At 46.6% G+C, this 22,091-nt stretch overlaps 2 protein-coding genes across 15 annotated transcripts in view; both read right to left on the bottom strand.

Moving 5' to 3' along the window:
• The window catches only part of Cpeb1 (cytoplasmic polyadenylation element binding protein 1), a 78,921-nt gene extending 73,722 nt beyond the window's left edge, over positions 1 to 5,199 (bottom strand). For 2 of the 13 annotated variants that reach the window (XM_078051116.1, XM_078051117.1), the window contains exon 1: positions 4,708 to 5,199. In XM_078051116.1, coding sequence (XP_077907242.1) covers positions 4,708 to 4,732 — 25 coding nt within the window. In that variant the 5' untranslated portion in view covers positions 4,733 to 5,199. Of the gene's footprint in view, positions 1 to 3,652; positions 3,780 to 3,932; positions 4,220 to 4,331; positions 4,451 to 4,707 lie in introns of those variants that run through there. The other 11 variants (XM_040274697.2, XM_040274698.2, XM_040274699.2 and 8 more) reach the window with 8 other exon arrangements.
• Positions 5,200 to 11,809: 6,610 nt separating this feature from the next.
• Ap3b2 (adaptor related protein complex 3 subunit beta 2) overlaps positions 11,810 to 22,091 on the bottom strand; it is a 34,996-nt gene continuing 24,714 nt past the window's right edge. The window contains exons 15-26 of one of the 2 annotated variants that reach the window (XM_005320185.5): positions 19,949 to 20,135; positions 18,752 to 18,870; positions 18,176 to 18,284; positions 17,703 to 17,826; positions 17,118 to 17,301; positions 16,911 to 16,971; positions 16,568 to 16,674; positions 16,154 to 16,382; positions 15,637 to 15,721; positions 15,288 to 15,385; positions 12,397 to 12,535; positions 11,810 to 12,258 (exon numbers count right to left, since the gene is read on the bottom strand). In XM_005320185.5, the coding sequence (XP_005320242.2) occupies positions 12,108 to 12,258; positions 12,397 to 12,535; positions 15,288 to 15,385; positions 15,637 to 15,721; positions 16,154 to 16,382; positions 16,568 to 16,674; positions 16,911 to 16,971; positions 17,118 to 17,301; positions 17,703 to 17,826; positions 18,176 to 18,284; positions 18,752 to 18,870; positions 19,949 to 20,135 (1,593 nt within the window). In that variant the 3' untranslated portion in view covers positions 11,810 to 12,107. Of the gene's footprint in view, positions 12,259 to 12,396; positions 13,523 to 15,287; positions 15,386 to 15,636; positions 15,722 to 16,153; positions 16,383 to 16,567; positions 16,675 to 16,910; positions 16,972 to 17,117; positions 17,302 to 17,702; positions 17,827 to 18,175; positions 18,285 to 18,751; positions 18,871 to 19,948; positions 20,136 to 22,091 lie in introns of those variants that run through there. The other variant, XM_040274693.2, reaches the window with a different exon arrangement.

The raw sequence follows: 22,091 nt of genomic DNA, 5'->3' as shown, positions 1-22,091 counted from the left end.
GTTTGATATACAATCCCACCCAAATTTTAAACCAGAAGTATAAACCCCTTAATTAATTTGACCTTTAAACAATTTTAGGGAATGGCCATTTCACAAGGGACCTGAAATCAGTGAATGAGAAAGCTTGCACACACAAAATTTAACATAAAACAAAAAGACACCAGCAAAGACAATAATCAACCTCCCCCACCCCACCCTCATACACACACACATAGTCCTCGCCACTCCTAGAATCTACAAACATTGAGCTCAGAGCTGTATACTTGGCTAGTAAAGAATGCTAAAGAAGTGGGTAGGGAAACTTAACATTTTAAAGTTCCTATCTTTCCTAAAGCTTTTCAGGCCACAGGTAAGAAAGCAACCTAGCTTGTACCTGAGTTGCACTCTTATAGAAAAATCCCTTTGGCAAGACTTTGCCGCTTTAATTCTTAGGAGGAAGGTACAGAAATGCTTATAGTCCCTTTATATCTACTAGTGTGGCTATGTATAAGGCTGAGATCCTAAGTTTTACCCAGAGTTAAAACTCTAGCCCTTTATTCTGGGGCAGGATTCTTTCATGCTGTTGGGCTTATCCCTGAAGATTTTACCACATACTGCCAAAAATCCTTTACTAGGGGAGGTGGGTGTTGTTAAGTGGTATAGCATATGCTCAACATGTGCAATATCCAGGGTTCAATACTCAAAGCCTATAAATATACAAACCCTTTATTAATTCTTAGAAATCTGAGATACATTATGGCAATTATTTAAGAAAAAGTGAGATTTAGTAAGCTTGATTCTACTCATATAGGTATTAAAACAATTATATAATTTTATGTTTGCCTTGTTTCCAAAGGAGAAAAAGACTATTGAAATTTTAAGTATGTTGAAAAAGGAAAGTCTTTTGTGCACAGGATTGGGAGGATCACCCTCACAATGGGAGGAGCCCGATTTCTCCAGACCTCTGGCTCTCAGGATCAACTAACTGCTCTCACACACATTTTGGAATGATAGACACAGCACATTCCTCCTGACATCAACACTGCTGCACTAATGCTCAGAAGACCCACACTGACTTCTACAGCAATAGATTTCCAGGAATGCAGTTAAGGTTCACTCTACCTATAAAGGACACCACTTTTTTTCTTATGCTGTCCACAACCAATAAAATCCCCATGCCCAGTATTCTGATATACCATAATATATATCATATATTAATAGGTTAGGCTATGGCATCAAAAGGACCCCAAATGTTATTCCATTAATTAAAAGCCTTGAGACTAGACATCTGCAAAACAGGAGGGAAATCTAACAGGAATGACTTAAAAACAGATCCCAAACTAGCTCTCAGGTTAAATACAACACAAAAGACATGTTTCAGCTGGTCCACATAGTTTATAATTTTTTAATTACTACATTTAAGTCACGGAATTCATCAAAATAGAAATGGCCAGCTTGACTAGGAAAAAAAAAAAATCAAAGATCCATCAACTCTGTACCAACATATTTCCTTGGAACCGGTCAGCTAGCGGCTACTCTGTAACTCCCTTTAGAGAGCGACAATAGGCATTACTCTTATTCCTTCCTCTTCCCTTCAGGCTCCTGTAGAATTTGGTTTAGAACCCATTTTAATGATAAAAAACAAAATTAAGCCAGGCAAGGTGGTGCACACCTATAATCCCAGCGGCTTGGGAGGCTGAGGGAGGAGCTAGAGTTCAAAGCCAGCCTCAGCAATGGCAAGGTGCTAAGCAATTCAGTGAGACATTCTCTCTAAATAAAATACAAAATAGGGCTGGGGATGAGGCTTAGTGGTTGAGTGCCACCGAGTTCAATCCTGGGTATCCCCTCCCAGAAAAATTAATAGATTGGGGCAACCACTATCATTATGACAACTTTGGTTTGAGCCTGGAGTCCTACAACTTGATCATCATCCTCCATTTTCTGACTCATGGACATTGTTATGTGTGCCTGGGAAAGACCCCAGAATCATTCCAAACCAAATTTTCATAATTCACCATATGCACTAGTTTTTTGTTTGGGGTTGTGTGTTGGTGGGGGGGGGGAATACTTAGGGGATTGAACCCAGGGGTGTTTTATCACTGAGCTACATCACAAGCCACATTTTTTACTTGGAGACAATCTCACTAACTTGCCAGGTTGGCCTCCAATATACAAGCCTTCAGCATCAACCTCCCCAGTTCTGTGGATTAAAGGCATGCACCACTATGCCATGCATTGCTATACAGGTTGGCAAAATCGCTCTTCCACACAAGAAAGCCTAATTATAGTGAGCTGTATATAGGACAACCACTGGGAAGGGAATGGTAAGTATTTTTATAATGGAATACTTACATATAGGGTACTCAACTTCCAAATACTATTTCTATAAATGGAGCATGCATTGCCCAGCCACCCAAATTTAAATTAAGTCACCAGGACAAAAACAAAAACACCACCTCCCCCCTCCCCCCCCCAAAAAAAACAACTCCTCAGAAGCAATGCTCTGGGAGTAGAGTTTATAGCTCCAGGCAAGTTGGAAGAGTAAAGATAAATACCAGTAGTGAGCCCTGAACACTACTGTTCTTAGGGGCTCCCAAAATCACAGAGCACCACTGGGCTCCAGAAACAGAATATCCACCCCCTTTCTACTTACCACACAAACAAACCCCAAAACCAATTGCCAGCTTGTATTTCCAAGATTCTGTTGTTTCGATTGGTTCCCATTTTTTAACCCAGAATGAATCCCTAGACTCAAAGAGAACCTGAATTTAAGGGTGAAAAACTATCCTCAGTAGACACTCTGCCAGCTGGCACAGGTCACTCCTATCACTTGAGGAGCACCAACCAGAGCTCCCAGTCCAACCCACTTGCCCAGACTCCAACAAATGACCAAGACCAACAGTTTCCTTAGGTGCCAGAAGAATATGGGGAAGCAGTGTGGTAGCCAGGGAGACGAAGGAAGCAGTCGCCAGAAAAATGCCAGTTCATCAGAGCCAGCCAAGGCCTCGGCGGGGAGGGCACAGCCATCCTTGAGGCCTGACACAGGCAGTAGGCTGCTCTGGGGAACTCGGGGTTTCCTGCACGTCTTCTACAGGCAGAACCTTGCTTGAGAGCCCCGTGAACAGGAGTACAGCCTGCAAGGAGCAAAATGCCATCGCGAAAACACCACGCACATGAGGCTGCACATCCCCAAGCCAGGTTGCCCGCGAGCTCTTAGCATTCTTTGGCAGTTCTGGCCACTTCCGGGGATTGTGGTCTCGAAGGGTCCTTTAGACAAGAAGCACAAAGTCATGATCAACTTGATCGAGAAGAAAAAACCTAGACAAGGACAACTAATAAGACACCAACGGCAAAGACCTCTTCCTGGTCTGCACCCCCTAACCCCATGTCCCCAGGCCGGCGCAGCCCTTCCATCTTGCATCTCCCTTAGCTGAAGCAACCGGTCAGACCCACCCTCAGCGCCCACCACTGCTTCCCAAGCCTGCAGCCAGGGCTGGAGGCAGCATCAGTCTCCCCTACCTCGGGGCTCAGGCACCTGGCCTTGTCCCGGCTGAGGAAAACGTCGCCAGCCAAACCATATGCACACATCTCCCAGGACACGGGCGGGGTAGGGTGGGGAACCTGCGTCTCTGGGCCGCAGAGGTCCCTACCCGTACACGCCCCCAAGACCCACCTCGAGTTGGCCAGACTTGCAGGCCTCCCGGCTCAAAGTTGAGTCGCACGTGCGGGACCCTACCCGCGCGCTCTCCAAGACTCCTCTGGGAGCTTATCGAACGTGTGAAGCCACGTGACCCCCGGGCCAGGAAAGCGCGCGCCTGGCACGAGGGCCTGATCCCTCCGCCTTAAAGGGGCCGCGCCCGCGCCGTCGCGGCGTTCTCCACGTGAGACTCTTCACCCCCGCAAACCCGCCCTCCCGGGGTCCCCGCACCCTAGACGGAGCACAGGAGGCTCACAGCAGAGGAGAGGGGTCGCGGGCTGCTAGCGCTGGCTGGCTCAGGCCTCACGTGCGACGGCTGCGAAAGAAGCAAGTATTCTGGGCGCCGGGGCTTCCTTCCGTCAGTCTGCTCTGGTCAGGACCTATGCTCGCTCGAAGCCACCAGCAGCGTAGCTCACAAGCCCAGGCGACAGCCCCCAAGAGTCGCTGCGCCTTTAAGCCCGAAGGCCCTGAGTCACGGGAGGATCCCTGCCCCCTCGCTGCACGCCCCTCCACGCGGCCCCACGCCCGCCGCATGTGACTCGCGCCAGCCCGGGACGCGGAGCGGGGGAGGGGCGCCGGGGCTGGCGATGCTGCGCGCGGACCGTTAGCTGCTGCGCTGGACCGGGCCCCGCCCCGGCTTGGCAGCGGCTCTTACCAAAGGGAACGCCATGGGGCCGGCGCGGCCCTGCGGGACTGGCGGACGGGCCGGCCGGCTGGCGGGTGGGCGAGGGACGCGCACACACGTGGGCACTATTTTTGCAGCGAGCCGCGCGCAGCTCCGCACCCGGTGGCTTATAAAGCTCTACGGAGCCGCCCCCCGGCCGGATGCGGAGCACCTGTGTCGGCCCCGCCCGGGCCCCAGCCCCGGCCCCGGCCCCCGCCCTGCCCTGCGGCTCCCTCTAGCAGGCGAGACCCGGCTCCGCCGCCCACCCGAGCCGGCGCCGAGACGGAGGCGGGCTATAGAGCCGCATTCACTGCTGGCCGCAGCACCTCTGGAAAGCCAAAGGTTCACGCCTGAGCACGCCACTCACCTAGTGACCCTGGCCAAGTCACCATCTCCTCTGGGCCTCAGTTTGTAAATCGTGAAACAGGGCGCGATCTACAAACCCTTGCGACTCAGCGGTGATGTGCTTTGTCAGGACCGTGTCCACGCCCCTCCTCTTCCAGTGACTGCTTCAGGGCGAGAGTCAGCCTTGCAGAGAGCCGCCACCGCTGTCAGAACCTTAGCCCCCGAGCTCCAGGAGGCGCGCTCACTTAAGCCCAATCGCTCCGTGCTCTGGGTAGAGGAGCGCTGGGCGTCTGGGGATTCCGGAAAGTTCCAAAGACACCAGTGATCCTCTTTGGACTATAGTTCTCTAAGGAAATCGCTTCCAACGCTCCCACAAGGCTGCGATAGGAAGCTTTACAGAGAAGGGACAGGGTGGAAGCCAAGGGGTGAAGGGAATTGCTGTGGGACTCGCTGTTGGTGAGGACAAGCCTGGGGCAGCGGGGGCAGGAGCGGACCGGAAGCCCGAGTCAAGCGCCAAGGCGGAGGTGGCATTCCAGGCGGAGAGATCGAGAGAAGGCGGAGAGCGAGGACTGAACTGAGCTACTCTAACAAACCAGGGATAACGCGTGCTTGGAGCGCAGGAGGGAAGCCTGGTTTCAGTTTGTGAAGGATCTTTATTCTGCGGATAGCTGGAAGTTAGTAAAGAGTTGTAAACGGGTTGAGAGTTGTCAGTTGTCTTTTAAGGCCTGACTGGCTGGAGATTTTAGAAGTTGGACGGGAAAAGGAAAGAAACAAAGGAGTGCGGGGGTGGGGGTAAGGGACAAAAGTTTATTGAGCATTACTGTTTTACATGCTCTCTCATCATATTATTTTTAAGCATTTACAACATTCAAGGCTTCTCCTGGCACTTGAGCAAGATGGGGTTGCCATCTTTTTAAGAGGTTTGTGACTCTGGCCTGGTGCTAATGGCCAACGGGAGGGAAACAGGTAATTGTAGTTTTCTGTCCAGGGTGATGGAAGGAAAGCAAGTCTATGGCCTTAGTCAACGGGAGAGAAGATGAGGAGGATGACACGAGGAGTAGGAGTCAGTCTCCATCCCCCTACAGGTCCTCATACAGGAGTTTCCTTGTTTTGTTGAGGTTTTGAAAGAAAGGATGGTGACTAGCAGGGACAAAGCAGGAGCAGCTTCACTGGGATGCCCTTCCTGGGGCCTTTTTCTCAGGGAGCAGCCCACCCCTAGGTCTCATCTTGGTGAGCCAGCAGCATAGGACAGCTGTTTAAAATACCTTCTATTTTACTTGTCTTCTCAGGGAGATGCCACTAGAGCACAGCAGCCCAAAGAGGGTGAGAGCGCTGAAGGTCCAAGGCATATCTAAAAGAGCTGTTGGCTGCTAGGCAACATAAGGAATGAGATCCCACCTCAGCTCATCTTTCAAAAAAAATGAAAATATGTATTCTTTTATCTTAATGCAAACTTTAAATCTAAGGGTCCGGTGCACTTTACTGGCTTTCAATTTGTAATCCCTTACATCCTCCTACATGACTCCAAAGTTGAGTTAGATAAGAATGTGAAACCTGCAATGGAGTACTATGCAGCAATAAAAAATGACAAAATCATAGAATTTGCAGGGAAATGGATGGCACTAGAGCAGATTATGCTTAGTGAAGCTAGCCAATCCCTAAAAAACAAATACCAAATGTCTTCTTTGATATAATGAGAGCAACTATGAACAGAGCAAGGAGGAAGAGCAGGAAGAAAAGACTAACATTTAACAGAGTCATGAGATGGGAGGGAAAGGGAGAGAAAAGGGAAATTGCATGGAAATGAAGGGAGACCCTCATTGCTATACAAAATTACATATAAGAGGTTGTGAGGGGAATGGGAAAATAAACAAGGAGAGAAATGAATTACAGTAGATGGGGTAGAGAGAGAAGAGGGGAGGGGGGATAGTAGGGGATAGGAAAGGTAGCAGAATACAACAATTACCAATTGGGCATTATGTAAAATTGTGGATGTATAACCGACGTGATTCTGCAATCTGCATTTGGGGTAAAATTGGGAGTTCATAACCCACTTCAATCTAATGTATGAAATATGATATGTCAAGAGCTTTGTAATGTTGTGAACAACCAATAAAAAAAAATTAAAAAAAAAAAAGAATGTGAAACCCGGAAGAGGGCCCAAAGGAATGGGTGTCTGAGAGCTCTTTCACATTTCAGAGCTCTCATTAAAAAGTAAAGGCATTTTTCAGGTGACTTGGAACAGGAATTTCTGCTGCTTAAAATTCCTCTTCCTAAACTTTCTGTTGCAAGTAACAATAGATCACCTTCCCTAAGCACTCATTATTGCTAAACACAGCTCAAAGTGCTTTACCTATGTTAACTCATTTTGCAAACGAGGAAACTGAAGCTCAAAGAAATTAAAAGTATCTTGTCCAAGGACCGCCCCACCCCTCCAGCCAACTGTGGCACAGCACCCATCCAAACCCAGGCAGTGTCCTGGTTCCATAGGCTGATGAGAACAAAACTTCCAGCACTTTTATGTTTGCACCCCCTGTGAATGACCTCAGAGCTCACTGCAGATAGTGAGGGAAGAGGTGACCAGGTTCAAATATAGTCATAGCCTCAGGTTTGAATGAATCCTTACTTCCTGCACTCACCTAGTTAGGCTTATAGGTCATACAGGAAAGATTATCCCTCTGACTAGGTGTCCACTATCCACAGGGCTGAATGGGGAAAGCAGCAAGGGTAGAGCTATTAAATGACTTGGTCAAATCCGCACAGCTGATCACTGGCAGGAATATTCAGCATTATCCATTCTCCCAGTCAACAAACATCCTTTGAGCCCAGTTATACCTATGGCCAGATTAAATTTTAAATACATGTTGTAGGGGGACAGTAGTTTCTCTCTCTCTCTCTCTCTCTCTCTCTCTCTCTCTCTCTCTCTCTCTCTCTCTCTCTGTGTGTGTGTGTGTGTGTGTGTGTATTTGTGTTTTTGTTTGAATAGAACCCAGGACCTCACAAATGCTAGACAAGCACTTTGCCACTTAGCTTTATCCCCAGGCCCTGACCTTTAGTCTTATATGCTCAGGTGTTCATTTCTTCCACAGCAGAGAGCTGGAAGAAGAATGGAGACTGCCGGGAGAAAGTGATTTCTGGTTGCAAAAGGTAAGAAGGGGGATTCACTTAGGAACTCAAGACCACAAGGGAAAGTAGACACATGATCTCTGCTCAGGTTTTGCCAAAAGAAACTATGCTCTTTTTATTCTCCTATGTCCTTTTAAGTGAAATAAAAGACAGTGGGTCAACCCCACTTTTCATCATACACAAATGTAAATTTAAAGGGTGTTAAAGATATAACTGTGAAAAGTTTGCTTGGAATTTTTTTCGAAGAATAAAAGAACATTTTTATTACTTTAGCCTATGAATAAATATTGTAAATTAGAAATTACAAGAAGAAGATGTAAAGGAACATGATAAATTTGACCACAATGGAATTTAAATGTTTAGTTTATTGAGAGATAATATTTAAAACTTGAAAAGGCAAGTCATAGACTAGAAGATATTTGCAAATGTCTAGTTTTTCAGCTACCTAAGAACTTTTATGATAAATGCAGAAAAAATTACAATTCTATAGAAAGATGAATAAATACGAGAACAGGCAATTGATAGTGAAAATAATCTGTCAACAGATGCCCAACCTCACTAATAACCAGGGATATGCAAATGAAACCATAATTGGATGTGATTTCATGTAGCTCAAGTGGGTGAAATGAAAAGGTCTCACTATCCTAAATAGCAGGATCACTGTTAGTGAATGTAGAAACTGGTTCAGCCATATTCATTGGGGTTTTATTTTTCACACTTTTTATACCATACTCATATAGTAGAGAGTCTTAAATGTAAATTTCAGTGACTTCTTATCTACATCTACACCCAGGTATCTACCATTTACATCAAGAACTAGACTTTTTCCACCCGGCCATCACCAACCCTCTGGGGCTTTATCATGCCCCTCCTCATTACTTGAGGTAACTGAGCACAGGAGGCTCAGGCAGGGGAGCCTCATCACAGACTTGTTTACCTATTATGAACTTCATTCAATATATCTGTAGGATCCATCCATGTTGCTAAGTGGTATTCTGTTGTATGGAAATTATTTATTTCTCCATTCTCCTTGGAATTTGAATTGTTTTCAGTTTGGAGACTATTATGATTAAAACTTCAATAAACATTCTTGAAACAGTAGTCTGGTGAGCAATTTGACATTATCTAGTTAAGTTAAAAAAGTGTATTACTCTGTGACCCACCAATTCTACTTCTAGGAAAATACATGAAAGAAGCTTTCATACATGTTTAAAGAGGCATGAGTAAAAATGCTCATAGCTATTTTGTTATAGTTGCAAAAACAAAACAAATTAACAGACTTAAATATCCACCAACAGGAGAGTGGATCAATAAATGGTGGTATAATCATACAATGAAATTATACACACACACATATATATAAAAGAAATAAAGCTAATCACATCAGCATGTCTTGATATTGGGTGAAAAAAGCAAAGATTCAGGAAATACATATTTTAAGATGCTATTTATATAAAAATTTAAAACATGCAGTACACTACTATAACAAAGTATGTATGTATGTGTATATATATGTGAGTATATATATATATATATACATGAACACATTCATATATGTGTATATATATATGAACACATTCATAAATTCATGGCATTGATAACAGAAAATGCAGAATGATAATTTAGTTCAGGTGGGAAAGGAAGAGCTTATGAAATGGTGGGGGGTGGGGTGGAGAGATGGGGGTATTGACTGGATTGATAAGTGCTTCAGTCTTAAATTGGGTGATCAGTATAAAGGTGGTTATTTTATTCTTTAAACTTAAAATATAACTTTTCAAAGCTACAAGGAGTAGGAGTCATCCAGGGCAATAAAATGCTGGTAAATGATAATTGGCTGGGGGAAGGAGGACTGGTTTGTAATATTTGACTCTTTCCCTGATGTAAACACTCTCACCATGGCTGATTTCAAATTGCCAGTGTGACGTCATCTGGCTCACAAATTCTTGAAAACTGTAATAACTGTTCGCCTCATGAGCCGAGATGAACCAGCTCCAGCACACCACTCAGACACTGACAGTGGAAGCACTTGCTCTGCAGACTGCAGTCTCAAGCTCCTTCTGAGAACTTTTCCAACATCCTTGGAGGTGGTTTGAAGGCTGGATTATATTAGTTATTTATTGCTGCTTCATTACACATTATACCCAGTTTGGAGACTAAGCAGCTTAAAACAATAAAAATTTATTATTTCACCATTTCTGAGAGTCAGGAATCTAACAATGGCTAAGCTAGGTGGTTCTGGCTCAGGATCTCTCATGTTAGCTAGAACTACAGGCATTTTCAGCTTTACCTAGGATTGGAAGATCTGCTTCCAAGTTCATTCAAGTGGGTGCTGGCAAAGGCCTCAGTTCCTTGTCTTGGACTTCTCTGTTGGGCTGCCTACGACATGGCAGTTGACTTTCTCCAGAGCAAATGATCACAGAGAGAAGAGGGTGTGAGACTGAGATGAAGGCACAATGCCTTTTATAAACTAATCTTAGAAATGATATACCATTACTTGTATTCTGTTGTGTGCACACACCAACTCTGATAAAAATGTGGGAGGGAATGACATAAAAGTACAATACCAGGAAGCAAGAATCACTGGGGCCATCTTGGAGACTGGCTACCACAGATCACAATTGAAGGTGAGTGTACAATAAAGGCCTATAAGGAATTCTCTAATGGTCCTTGTTCACATTTCTTTAAAAAAATCTCCTCTACCATCTTAGTGCCAATTCAGAGGCAAAAGTGAAAAAGTGTCCACCATTCAAATCCCATCTCAGAACCTTCAGTTACAAAAATAGTGATCTTTGGGAGACTGTGGGGCCCCAAAGCTCTCAGGAAAGCAGTAGCTCCAGCTGCACTCTGGTGCCACTATGCCCATCAATTCCCCAGAGTCAGAGGCATAGCTATTCCCTGACACTGCTTTTTTTCTCTCTTCTTAAGAGGAGGCTCACATCTGTTTCACCATGGCTTATCCCTGAACAGACAGACTCAGGGATGCTTACATGACAGGGATATGGGAGGGCATGGCCAAGGATCTAGAGCCTTGGTCATGGAGGATTAGAAGCTGAGGCACCACATCTCCAGCTGTTACTGGAATGTGTTCCTTATAACTCAGTCAACCAAAATGTTCTATTGAAAAAATATTCCAAAGTCAAAGCCAGGCTTAGGTACACTGCAAACTGTAGCCCCACTTTGGGGAGAGGGGTGGTCATATGCACATTAGCATAGTAAAGGCTCAGAGAAGGTGCATGGAAATATTCACTTAAATTCATTTTATTTAAATTAATGTTTCATTCTAAACTTATTTGATAATAGACCTTTTTTCTTTTTTTTCTTGTTTGTTTTCTTTTGGTGGGGCAGAACACATGGTAATGGAATGCCTCTTACATTGTTTACTCAACCTCTTCTCAACAGGAAAGGTGTCAGGGAGGGCCACCAGGTTTGTCACAGGTGTGGAGGCTCTAATTATTACTACTCAATTGTGACCATGGAACAGCAGCATTGGCAGCTGGTACTTTGTTAGAAATGCAGAATCTTAGGCCCCACCCATGAACTACTGATCAGAATCTGCTTGTTAGTAGGACCCCCAAGTGATGAATGCAAGGCAGTTTGAGAAGCATGGTTCTATATCTTCTTTTCTTTCCCTTCTAAGATGGCCAGTTCAGTCATCTCTCTAGTCAGGTGGGGCTTCCAGGTTCTGTATCCAGATGCAATTTGACATATTTTGAGCTGCATACTTTTGTTTAAGGAATTTCCCATATTATGAGTCCTTTCTACCCAAGGGTCCGAGAAGGAAACCAAGGGACATGACAAACATTGAAGACGACTTGCTTCTGCACTGAAGGACCAAAGAGTAATTCTGGTTTGGCTTCCTCATCTCTACCCAGATGTCCTTCCACAAAGATGCCTATACCCTCCTAACCTAGAGAAGGTCACCTTGAGGATCCAACCATAGCCTCCCTTACAAGGTCACAAGGGCCAGCCACTCTTAGAAGGAAAGGTAAATCAATATCTAGGGAGAAGATATTTTATTGAGATTTTACTACACAAATAGCTACAGAAAGCTAGAAGGGCTGAAGACAGCAGATACTGTCTCCCTCTACACAGGTCACTGAGGAACCCATGAGGAAGGGTTTTGGGGAAGGCATAGTAAAGACTACTGAGGGAGAGAAGACCCCATTCCAGATGCTATCTGGCATGAGGAAGATGATAGGACACAAAGAAAGAGAAAGAAAGGGACTAATATCTTAGATGTCATGGAAGAAGGGTATGTGAGGACCAAAGAGGTCTCAGCATCACAGCATTTGGGAGTTACTGGGTAAGAGCTTGAATAACATCCTTCACCAGCATGGTACCAATCACCATCTTCTCACTGTTGACAATCAGCTGGGCAGTTCCAGTTGGCCGGGCATCCAGAGTCAGCAGAACCAGGCTCCCACTGGTCAGTGTCCTCCCTGCAAACCTGAGATAGGAATAGAGAAAGGGGTTGGGGAAGAGCTGCTAATTGTGACTGTATTTGGAAAGGTCTTACCTCTAGGGCTTGGGATCCCTCCTTTAAGTCATACCCCACAAGAACCCTTTACTTCCCCTTTACCAGTACCTATACTCATCAGATGTCCCGCAAGGAACACGACCCAGGTTGGCAGTGGCAGTCACTTTCTGTACCACTATGTGGTCACTTCGACAGGCATCTGGCAGCGTGAGTTTCTCTGTGATCTCATTCATGCCAGTCAGCTTTCCTAGGGGTAGAGGTCATGATAATGACAGAAGTTGTAGTGGGCACTGATGCTGGCACTCGCACCTGTTTGCTGATTATTCTTATTCAGTTCTTCTAGGCTGGGTGGGGCTCATGCTAAGGGAAGTTCAGCATCTCCCTCTTTGACTTTGGGCCCTTGGTGTCTGGCCTAGCCTTCCTGCCTCCACTCAGGGCTTTATCTATGGTGCTGACTAAAGACTGTTGGTGCCTCCTGCTGTCAGACATCTGGGCTTCAAGTCCCTTGGGAGTGGCCACTAAACCTGGGGGCCAGACAGTTCTACAAGTTTCTCCCACCATGGATCCCACGCTTTTTGGTCTTTCCGATGTGACTCTCCAATCCAGTCAACTTCTTCCAGCTCCTGGAAGTTAAGCCCTCACAAAGAGATGACAGTGGTTGCTAGGCTCCTGACCAGAGTCCAGGAGTCATATATAAGCCTCATAGATTGTGCCTTAATTGAACCTCTACCAAAGCAGTTCCTGAAACCCCCAGACCCTTACAGCATCCCCAGAACCTCTTACTCTACAGGGTGACCTCTCTCTTCACTCACAAGCTCTTGGTCAACTATGAACACCTTTCTCTGCCTTCCTGCACACCACAGGCCTGCTCTTCAGTTTCTCCCCTATCCCATTATCCTTCTCCTTCAGACAACTGACATGCCCCTCCTGTTTCTTCCACCCCTTCCATTCTTAGCTATTAATATCTTGCCATGGTACCTCAGTTTGTCCATGTTCAAGTCTCTCCATTTCTAAAAAACTATTCTGGAAGAGAATACCTTCATCATGCCAATTTCTTGTCTTCTTCCTTATTCATGACCAAACTCTTCCAAAAAGGACTTCATTACCTCAAGGCCTTGGTCTCCCTCCTACTCACTACAACTAGCTTCTGGATTCCTTTAGTAGTGACTTGCTCTCTGTGAGGATGACAGTGGTCTTCTAGATGCTGGATCTGCAGGTTTTTGGTCATCATGGCCTGTAGACCAGCCCAAAGCACACTGCTGTCTTATCATGTCTCCTAATTCTCCCCCTTACCTCCCTCTGCTCTTCTTCCTATTCACCTCCTTTTTTTAAAAAAAGTTCTGAGTACACACTGTCATTTTTTAAAAATATTTATTTATTTATTTTTTAGGTTTAAGTGGACAAAATATCTTCACCTTACATTTATGTGGTGCTGAGGATCAAACCCAGTGCCTCATTCATGCTAGGCGAATGCTCCACCACTGAGCCACAATCCCAGCCCCCATATTCACCTCCCTTTTATCTGTAGAATAAAGATTCTCCTCAAGGTTCTATCCTTGGCTTCTTATCACCCCTCCCCAACTCTCTCTGCCAGGGTGATCTCATCCATACTCACAGCTTCCATTGTGGCCTCTATGCTCATGACTCTAGGATTTAAGTGTGTCCTGGACACAGACCCCAATGTTCAGTGGCATACTGACTCCTCTTCAACTTCCCACATGCACTTCAAAATTAGCTTTCACAAAACTAACCATGATCTTTCCTCTTGCCTTACTCAATCTGTTCTTTCTTCTAGATCAGACTTTGGTCAAACTATAGCCTATAGGCCAAATCAGCCACCACCTATAAGGCCCACAATGGTGTCTATGTTTTTGAAATATTGGGAGAAAAAGTCAAAAGAATATTAGTATTTTGTGACATATGAAAATTAAATAAACTTGAAATTTCAGTATCTGTAAGTGAGATGTTATTGGAACACTGCCACAATCATTCATTTATATCTTGTCTATGGCTACTTGTGTGTTACAACAGCAAAGCTGAATAACTGAAACAGAGACCACATAACCCTGAAAGCCTGAAACAGTTACTTTATGATCCATTACAGAAAAAATTCACCAAACCCTGTTCTAGATGAAGGGCATTACTTATCTTCCTACTATCCAAGCCAGAAATTCTAGAATATGCTAATATATCACCTCTCCTCCCTCTCAGGGCAGCTACCCATGGCTTCTCTCTTCCCAATCTCAACATTCACCCTCAGGCCTTCTTTCTCTTTGCCATAGCTCTGACCCTTGCCTCACCATCTCTCATCTGATCTACTGCAATAACTGTATAGGTACAGAATTTAGCCCAAGATTGTACACCAAGAGAATAGAAGTTCAGAAATAATAGCTAGGGCTCATGAGGCCCCTTATTTCCCTCATTTGTGCTGGGCTGCCTCTTTTTTTTTTTTTTCTTCTCTACAGGCCCTTCCAATCCTAGCTGCTAGTACTGTCAGATTTCTCTTTTAAAGCCAAGGATTGAATCTGCACCTTCCTTCAGTGACTTCTCTACTACTAGGAAAATAAAGTCTGCAGTCATATCTCTCTAGGACTGCTTTCAACTCCAAAATTCTAGAACTGCAATCCTTTAGCATGGCATTCAAAATTCCTAAAAATTAGAAACCAAACACATATTGCTTTTTAGCTTTGTTTTTACTAATCCTCTATGCCAGGGACTCCTATGCCCCAAACCAATCTGCCCCCAACACTCAACACCATAGTTCTGCATGTGCTGTTTCCCCACCTGGAATGAGGTGTCCTAATGTTTCTGCCTGACTGAGTCTTTCCAAAGCCTCACCAGAATGCCTCAGTATCTGTAAAGGCTTTTCTAGAGGCACAAATTATAGGGTCTCTGTTTGAGGGAGCTGAGATTTTCCCCACACATCTGAACTGTGGAACTTAACAGTAGTGGGTGGTGCTGAGCTCCTCTTTACCCACTCCCAGGGAGTGCTTGCTTACCCTGCTCCTTCTTGAATTCATTCTCACTCATGAATACAGGGGCCATCAGCTCCCCAACAGGTGGCTGAATGGAGACGTAGAACTGTCGGGTTTGGGTGCTGGGAAGAGTGGAAAGAGAGAAGAAGTGAGGTTAGCATCTCTCCCCCTCACCCATCCACCCCCACTCCCTCAGAGGCAGGATGTGAAGGCAACAGAAGAGAGAGGTCAGACCTCACTGAGGGCTTCAGATGGCTGCCAGACCCACCCAATCCTGATGTAGCCCCACCTACCCTCACCTCCATCTCTGATTCACTTTGATGTTGCTTCTTTCCAGCCCACCCTTCCACCCCTATATGAGTTGGACACATACCACAGCTGGAAGTTGGCTGCCTGGGTTGAGTCACAGAAATTAATGCCCATTATAGCAGTGGCAGATTCTCCAGGTGCCAGCGACTCTGAGTGATGTGAGGAAGGGAAAGGGGGAGCGGAGACACCATCACCTGATAGGCTTGGAGCCCAGTCAAGCCCCATTCTCCCCTCCCAGTCAAAGCCGACCAGTTCTCTATGGAATCCTAGATTTCTGGGTCCCTGCAGATCATCTCTAGTTTCCTCCTTGTATCTAAATGTCTTCCCTCACCTAACTTAAGCCCATTTAATTCAGTTATAAAGCAACCAAGGCTTAAATCTTCTGCTGCAAGTACTTCCTGCCCTTATACAAACTTGCTTGTTTCCTAATCTATCTCATCCACCACGTTATGGGTCATGTTAGATACAATCACTGTGTCCCCATAGCCAGGCCCCTTGCTTGTCTCAAAAATTATCAACCACAAAAAGATTGTCTCTTCCCAGAAGCCTCCTCCTCCTCCCTCTGCAAAGCCCTTCTGTACCAATTTCTGGAAATTCTTGGATGCTGATGCCAGCAGGCAGTTTGGGGGTGCCCACATGTAGGCCCTTGATGGGAGTCTCAGAGCTGTTGGAGAAGTAGATGTGCACAGACACCATGTGGGGATCCCCAGAGAAAGGTTGGCGGCTGAAGGCATAGTCCACAGCCAGCCCCTCGCCAGCTACTCTGTGCAGCAGCTCCTGTCTGCCAACACCCGGCACTGGACTCAGCAGCTAGAGTGGTGGAGGAGGAAGAAAAGAGTCTGTCCCAGCCTTGCCCCTACCAAGGGCCATCCTGCAACTGGGAGTCAAAGCTATCCCCTCTATCATATCTCCTCTCACATACAAATTCACACCACAGGATGCATCATGGAGATGGGTCCCTTCCCTCAGCTCAGTCCCTCTCCAGTCCTACTCACCGAAGGTACCAGAGAGGAGTCTGTGAGTGTCAGGCCCTCCAGGTCAGCAGCCAGACTAGTGGACACAACCGTGGGAGGAGACACAGGCTGGATGCTGGGAGGGGTGACTGTGGGAGGACATAAGATTATGATGAGGCAGAGGCAAAGCTAGCTTGGGTTGAATGGGGAGCCCAGAATGCAAGAAGCAACCATTTGGCACCATGAACAGTGATACACATGACAGCCTAGAGGAAAATGCCCACCCTATACCCCAACCCCAGACCTTAGGAACCTGATTCAGAGCTTAAGTGGCTCTGAATCCCTTGACCTCCTCCCTGATGTGACTTCCAACACCCAAACTCACAGTCTTCTAGATCAAGCAAGGAGATCTCCTTGGCTGCTGGGGCACTTTTGCTGCTGGGAGGCTAAAAGAGAAAAATAGATTGTGGGTGTGAGGAAAGGAAGCACCTGGTCTGTAATGGGTTGAGTGAAAGAGCATGGCCTGTTTCAGATAACAGGAGATGTTAGGGTCTGGTTCAGAGGGCAGGGAGAACATTGGTAAGGCCCTCACTGTTTTCCTCTTCCAGGAGGCAGGTTCATCTTGCTCCTCCTCAGACTCTGAAGTCACCTCGGACTCTGAGGAGCTACTGCTGGAATCACTGCCCTCATCTGAGGAGGAGTCTTCTCCATGTCCCTCTGGCAACTTCTTCCTCTTCTTTCTCTTCTTCTTCTCACCTTCCTCCTCACTCTGTTCACTGGAGGAGAGAGGGGGAAAACAGGGCTCAGGCCAGCCTGGATACCCCCTTCTTGCCTCATAGAAGACCAGAAGAAGTCCTGAAAAATGGCAGGGAGCTGGGGAATCTGGGCCAGTAGAACCCATACTTGGGCTCCTATGTCTGGCCCCCATAAGAGTTTTAAACCACCCTTACCAGTTAAGGCTCTGATTGCTTCTTACCATTTCCATGAGGTCTCAGAGGCTTTCTGCAGCTGACCAAAGCAACCAGCATGTGAGCTGACCCATGGGTGGTCTGCTGGCCCCCAGCACTCATGAGGAGCTCAGGACCTCATAGGAGGCTGACTAAAGCTAAGCATAAGCTTTTTATATCCAGGGGAAACCTGTGAACCTCACTAGCCATCTGACTCATTCTCCTCTTACCTCTCACTGCCTCTCCCTTTGTCCTCATCCTCATCCTGGTCTTCATTGTCAGACTCACTGCTAGACTCCCCAGAGCCACTCTCACTGCTGCTCTTACTGTCCGATTCACTCTCAGATTCAGGCTCTGTGGAGAAATGGTATTAGGTCTCTCTCCTTCATATGCAGGCCTCCCTAGGTCCAAAGCAGGTGCCCACGTTCCCAGCTTTAGACTCAGCTCTGAAGCCTTAAAACCCTCTGACCTGCTCCCAGCCCCAGATGCCAATTGGAATTGACAAGGGCAAAGGTAGACACATATGAATAGATGCTGCTATTCATAAGCACATATATATATGAAAATGAATCCCTTAGGTACACAAGTAGGTATACACCCCTAGGTCACTGACCATACAAATGCACACACAGAGTTCCCTTGGACACACAGGCATGTATGTGGGCAGAAGCACAGAGGACTCCAGCTCTGCCTGTCTCCTCACCACTGTCTGCAGACTCTGTGGGGCCAGATTCCCCCTCAGAGTCTGAGTAGAAGGGCTTTTCCTTCTCCTTCCTTTTCTCCCGGTTTGAGCACTTGGTCCATTCAGGTACCTGGAGATGGGGGGTGGGATGGAGGGTCATTTCCTCATTGTCAGAGGGGGGGAAAGTACAGGTTCTTTTGACCCTTCACCATACCTCTTTTGGGGGCCCTGGCTGATCCTGTCCCCAAAAGGGAGTAATGGGGAAGAGGGGCACAAACCACAGAGGGATACTGCTCAACCAAGGAAGAAACAGTGTAGAGAAGGCTGGGGGTATAGCACATAAGGATAGGGAGTACAGTATGGGGCACAGAGGAGAGTACACAGCACACAGAGGGGACCTCGGTGTATTCGCCCAACAGGCCCACGTGGGTCTCAATAAGGAAGAGGTCTTCTTCCTGTGTATAGGGATGGTATCAGGAAGACTGGGCCAACACTGTCAGTACTCCCTGCTGCCTGCCTCCCCTACATCCATCTCTTTCTCTCTTTTTCTCCCTCACATATACACACATATACAATTCCACCTTCGACCTCGCTGACCTCCACATTGCGCACAGACGGGTCGGGGGCTTCCTCTGGCCAGTCTGGAAGCTCTTGGTATCCTGTGGCCTTGGCATTGAGCAGGTGGGATAGTGAGCCCAGTTGGAAGTGGTCCCGGTCTGGAGACAAATTTAGAAATCAGAAGTGGCAACTAGGAATGACTTAGGAGTTGTCTTCTACTGGGGCTACGTGGTGATTCTAGTCAGGGCTCCCTAGCTCTTTAGGAGAAGGAAATGGATGTGTCCTCTAATGGCTTCAGCACTCTAACTGCACCTTCAGGCCCACATGCTGGAAGAAAAAGCTGCCAGCCAGGCCAGTCCAGAGACTGAGGATTGCTATAGGTGGACCTGCAGAAGCAGGCAGAAGGAAACTCTGGGCCCAGTGATGCTGCTGGCCTGTTTGGATCTTCTCTGTGAGGAAGCAGAAGGGAGAGTATGGCTTCACTTTCAGGGCAAAGCCAGGCTTTGGAAGGAGGCCAAAGTGGGATAAACTGTCTGACAGCTGTGAATAAGAGGCTGGTCAGGCTGGACCAAGGGGGAGGAGGCATGTCTGGTTTAGCTCTGGACACAGTGGGGAGAGCTGAGCAGCCAGAATGGGAGTGGAAAGGAGTTTGAGTCAGAGGTAGGGCAGCTGGTGTAGGAAGGCAACCCAGAGACCTATGTATGAGCCAAGTGTTGGGGCAGAAAGGGACTACTGCCCTCTTGAATTCAGTGCCTGAGAGGCAGCTGGAGGACCCTTCCCAGACCAAACCCATGAACAGAGGTCAAGCTGAAGGCCTGGGGCCAGTGATCTGGGCTGATCTCGAATGATTATGTACAGTTCTGGCAACTACATCTCAGAACCCCTTATAAATATACACCTCTCTCATATGCTGTTTTTCTTCCTGCCTTCCTGTGTCTTTGGTATTTAGCTTCTGAATATAGATTCTCAAGCCTTCAGCATACTCAAGAAAGGCAGAAAGGGAGCCTGAGAGTAAGAGAGGATTCAGAACCCCATCCTGAGGGCATACACTCAGGTGAGATGATATATCTGGTGGTTGTGAGTGGGTAAAAGAGGTAATCCAGGGCCAGGACTGGCATTTCCCTGAAATTCTGCCCATAGAATCCTAAGGCTGGGACCTCAGGGAAGGGCTGGGGCTGGGGACCTGGCCAATTCCAGCTTTCCCCTGGGGAAGTTTCTCTTGATTTCTGCTTTTACCTTTGAAGGATGACTCCAAGACTGGGGCTGGCTTGGGTGCCAGGAAGAGCTTCTTGGCATGGCGGCTGAGGGCCCCACCCTGCTCTGAAGGGACGATGAGCTGCCGGGTGAAGCGTGCTCGGTCTCGGATGTCGTAGTTCTGGTCATATTTGGCCAGACTCAGCACATATTGGGTCAGCAGCTTGGTCTGGAGGAAGAAGATGAGGTGGCTCAGCAGCAAACAGAAAGGATCGGAGCACAGGAGGCTCTGATTCAGCTTCTTTCAGTTGACATCTCCAAGCAGAGTTTCTCTCCTCAATTACAACCGCCTGCCCACATCCAACTTTTCCTCCCCATCTGTCATGGCCGCAGGGTTCACATTTCAGTTTCATTTAATCTCTCTGGCTCTGACTCTTGCTCCCAACTATGACAACTACCTTGGCGAGGTTTCTCTTTTAGACTCTATTGTTTCTTGGCCCCAGACTCCATTCTTCCTCAGGTTTATGGTCCCCTCCACTTCAATCTCCACTCTGGAGAAGCAGGGTGAGTGGAAGCCTGGAACATTCTGCTAGACCTCATGGTTTCCAGGCTCCACCAGCCATGGAAAAAGTAAACAACACAAAGAGGGGGACATAAATGGAGATCACTTTGGCAGGCGCTGCGTACCTGCCCTGTCAAACCACATAAAAGTTTCAGTGTAGCCTAGGGGTCCTGGAGGCACCAATCTTTTCCTGGAAGGCTGTCATAAGATCAGAGCAAACAGCAGTTGCTTATGAGTTTGCTGAGATCACATGGAATTCATAGTGTGCAGTGAAGGCAGCTATTATTATATCCAAGGACCTAAAGTCTCAATTTCCGCCCTGGTCTTGGCTTAATCTAACCTGCTTTACTTATCACAATGAGAGTGGTGGTGGTCATCATTTTTTTTTTTTTTAAAGAGAGAGAGAGAGAGAGAGAGAGAGAATTTTTAATATTTATTTTTTAGTTCTCGGCGGACACAACATCTTTGTTTGTATGTGGTGCTGAGGATCGAACCTGGGCCGCACGCATGCCAGGCGAGCGTGCTACCGCTTGAGCCACGTCCCCAGCCCAGTGGTCATCATTTATGGAGTTCTTTCTGGTACTAGGCACTGTACTATGTGCTCCAACTATCTCATATAGTCTCTACAGCCCTTCTGCCTTATTTTATAGAGAAGAAGTAAAATCATTAAGTGACCTCCCAGGTTGAGAAATCCATCAGCTCTGCATTCAAACCTGTCCCTCTGGAGCCCTACTTCCCCCTCTACTTATATGTTGACGTAAGGGGGCTTCCCTGACCTAGGTCTCCATATCTCCATCTCCTGTGACCAAGATCAAAAACACCAAGGAGTCAATAGCCAAAGTTCCTGGACGCAGTGGGGACCAGCAGGATGATACCTGGAACTGACTCAGGTCTTCCTAAGATTTATGATGACATACTGTCACATCCTTACTTGGATACAGCTGACCTAGCTAATCTAGAAGAGCTATCAGGCAGATGTCCGTGAGGGGCAGAGCCCCCTAGATGCTAACCCAGAATGAGAGCAGCTGATGTGGCAGAATTCCCCCCACATCACTTTAGGGAACCACTGTAACTCCACTCCAATCTACCTCAGAGCCTACAGGGACTTTGATGGCCTGATGTTCAGCTCAGTCCCTTCCAGCATAAGAGCGCCTGCAATACAGTTCTAGTCACAAATAAATATCTCTAACCTCATTCTCTCCCCTAATGCAATAGATCTTAAAACATGAAAATAGGGCAATATCATAATGGATTTCATTATAGACTGCCCCTCCTTTTGCCAGACATTATCTGACCAACCAAGGATAGCAGATGTCCTTATCTGTGTAGTCCATTATCAAGATGCTGTCGATCCTATTTTTAGTTTAGGATGGTATCCTCTTTCACACACTTTCCAGCTGACTTATCATAAATCCTCTTCATTCCTTGCCTCATTCTAGAAAGAATTGTTTTGGGATTTGGATTCATCTGTCCACAGCCTTAACTGTATGTCAACAACCCACATAAGAAGGGGCTGGTCCACCTTCTCACTGTAGGATCTGCTGATTACAATTCATTACCCTTCTGCATCCTAACAACCTATTCTCCAGGGATTATGGTATCCAGTCTGCACCATTAGGACAC

Source organism: Ictidomys tridecemlineatus, chromosome 5, assembly GCF_052094955.1.
Source record: "Ictidomys tridecemlineatus isolate mIctTri1 chromosome 5, mIctTri1.hap1, whole genome shotgun sequence".
NCBI lineage: Eukaryota > Metazoa > Chordata > Mammalia > Rodentia > Sciuridae > Ictidomys > Ictidomys tridecemlineatus.
The sequence above is the reverse complement of the archived record's forward strand: the minus strand, read 5'-3'. Positions and strand labels throughout refer to the sequence as shown.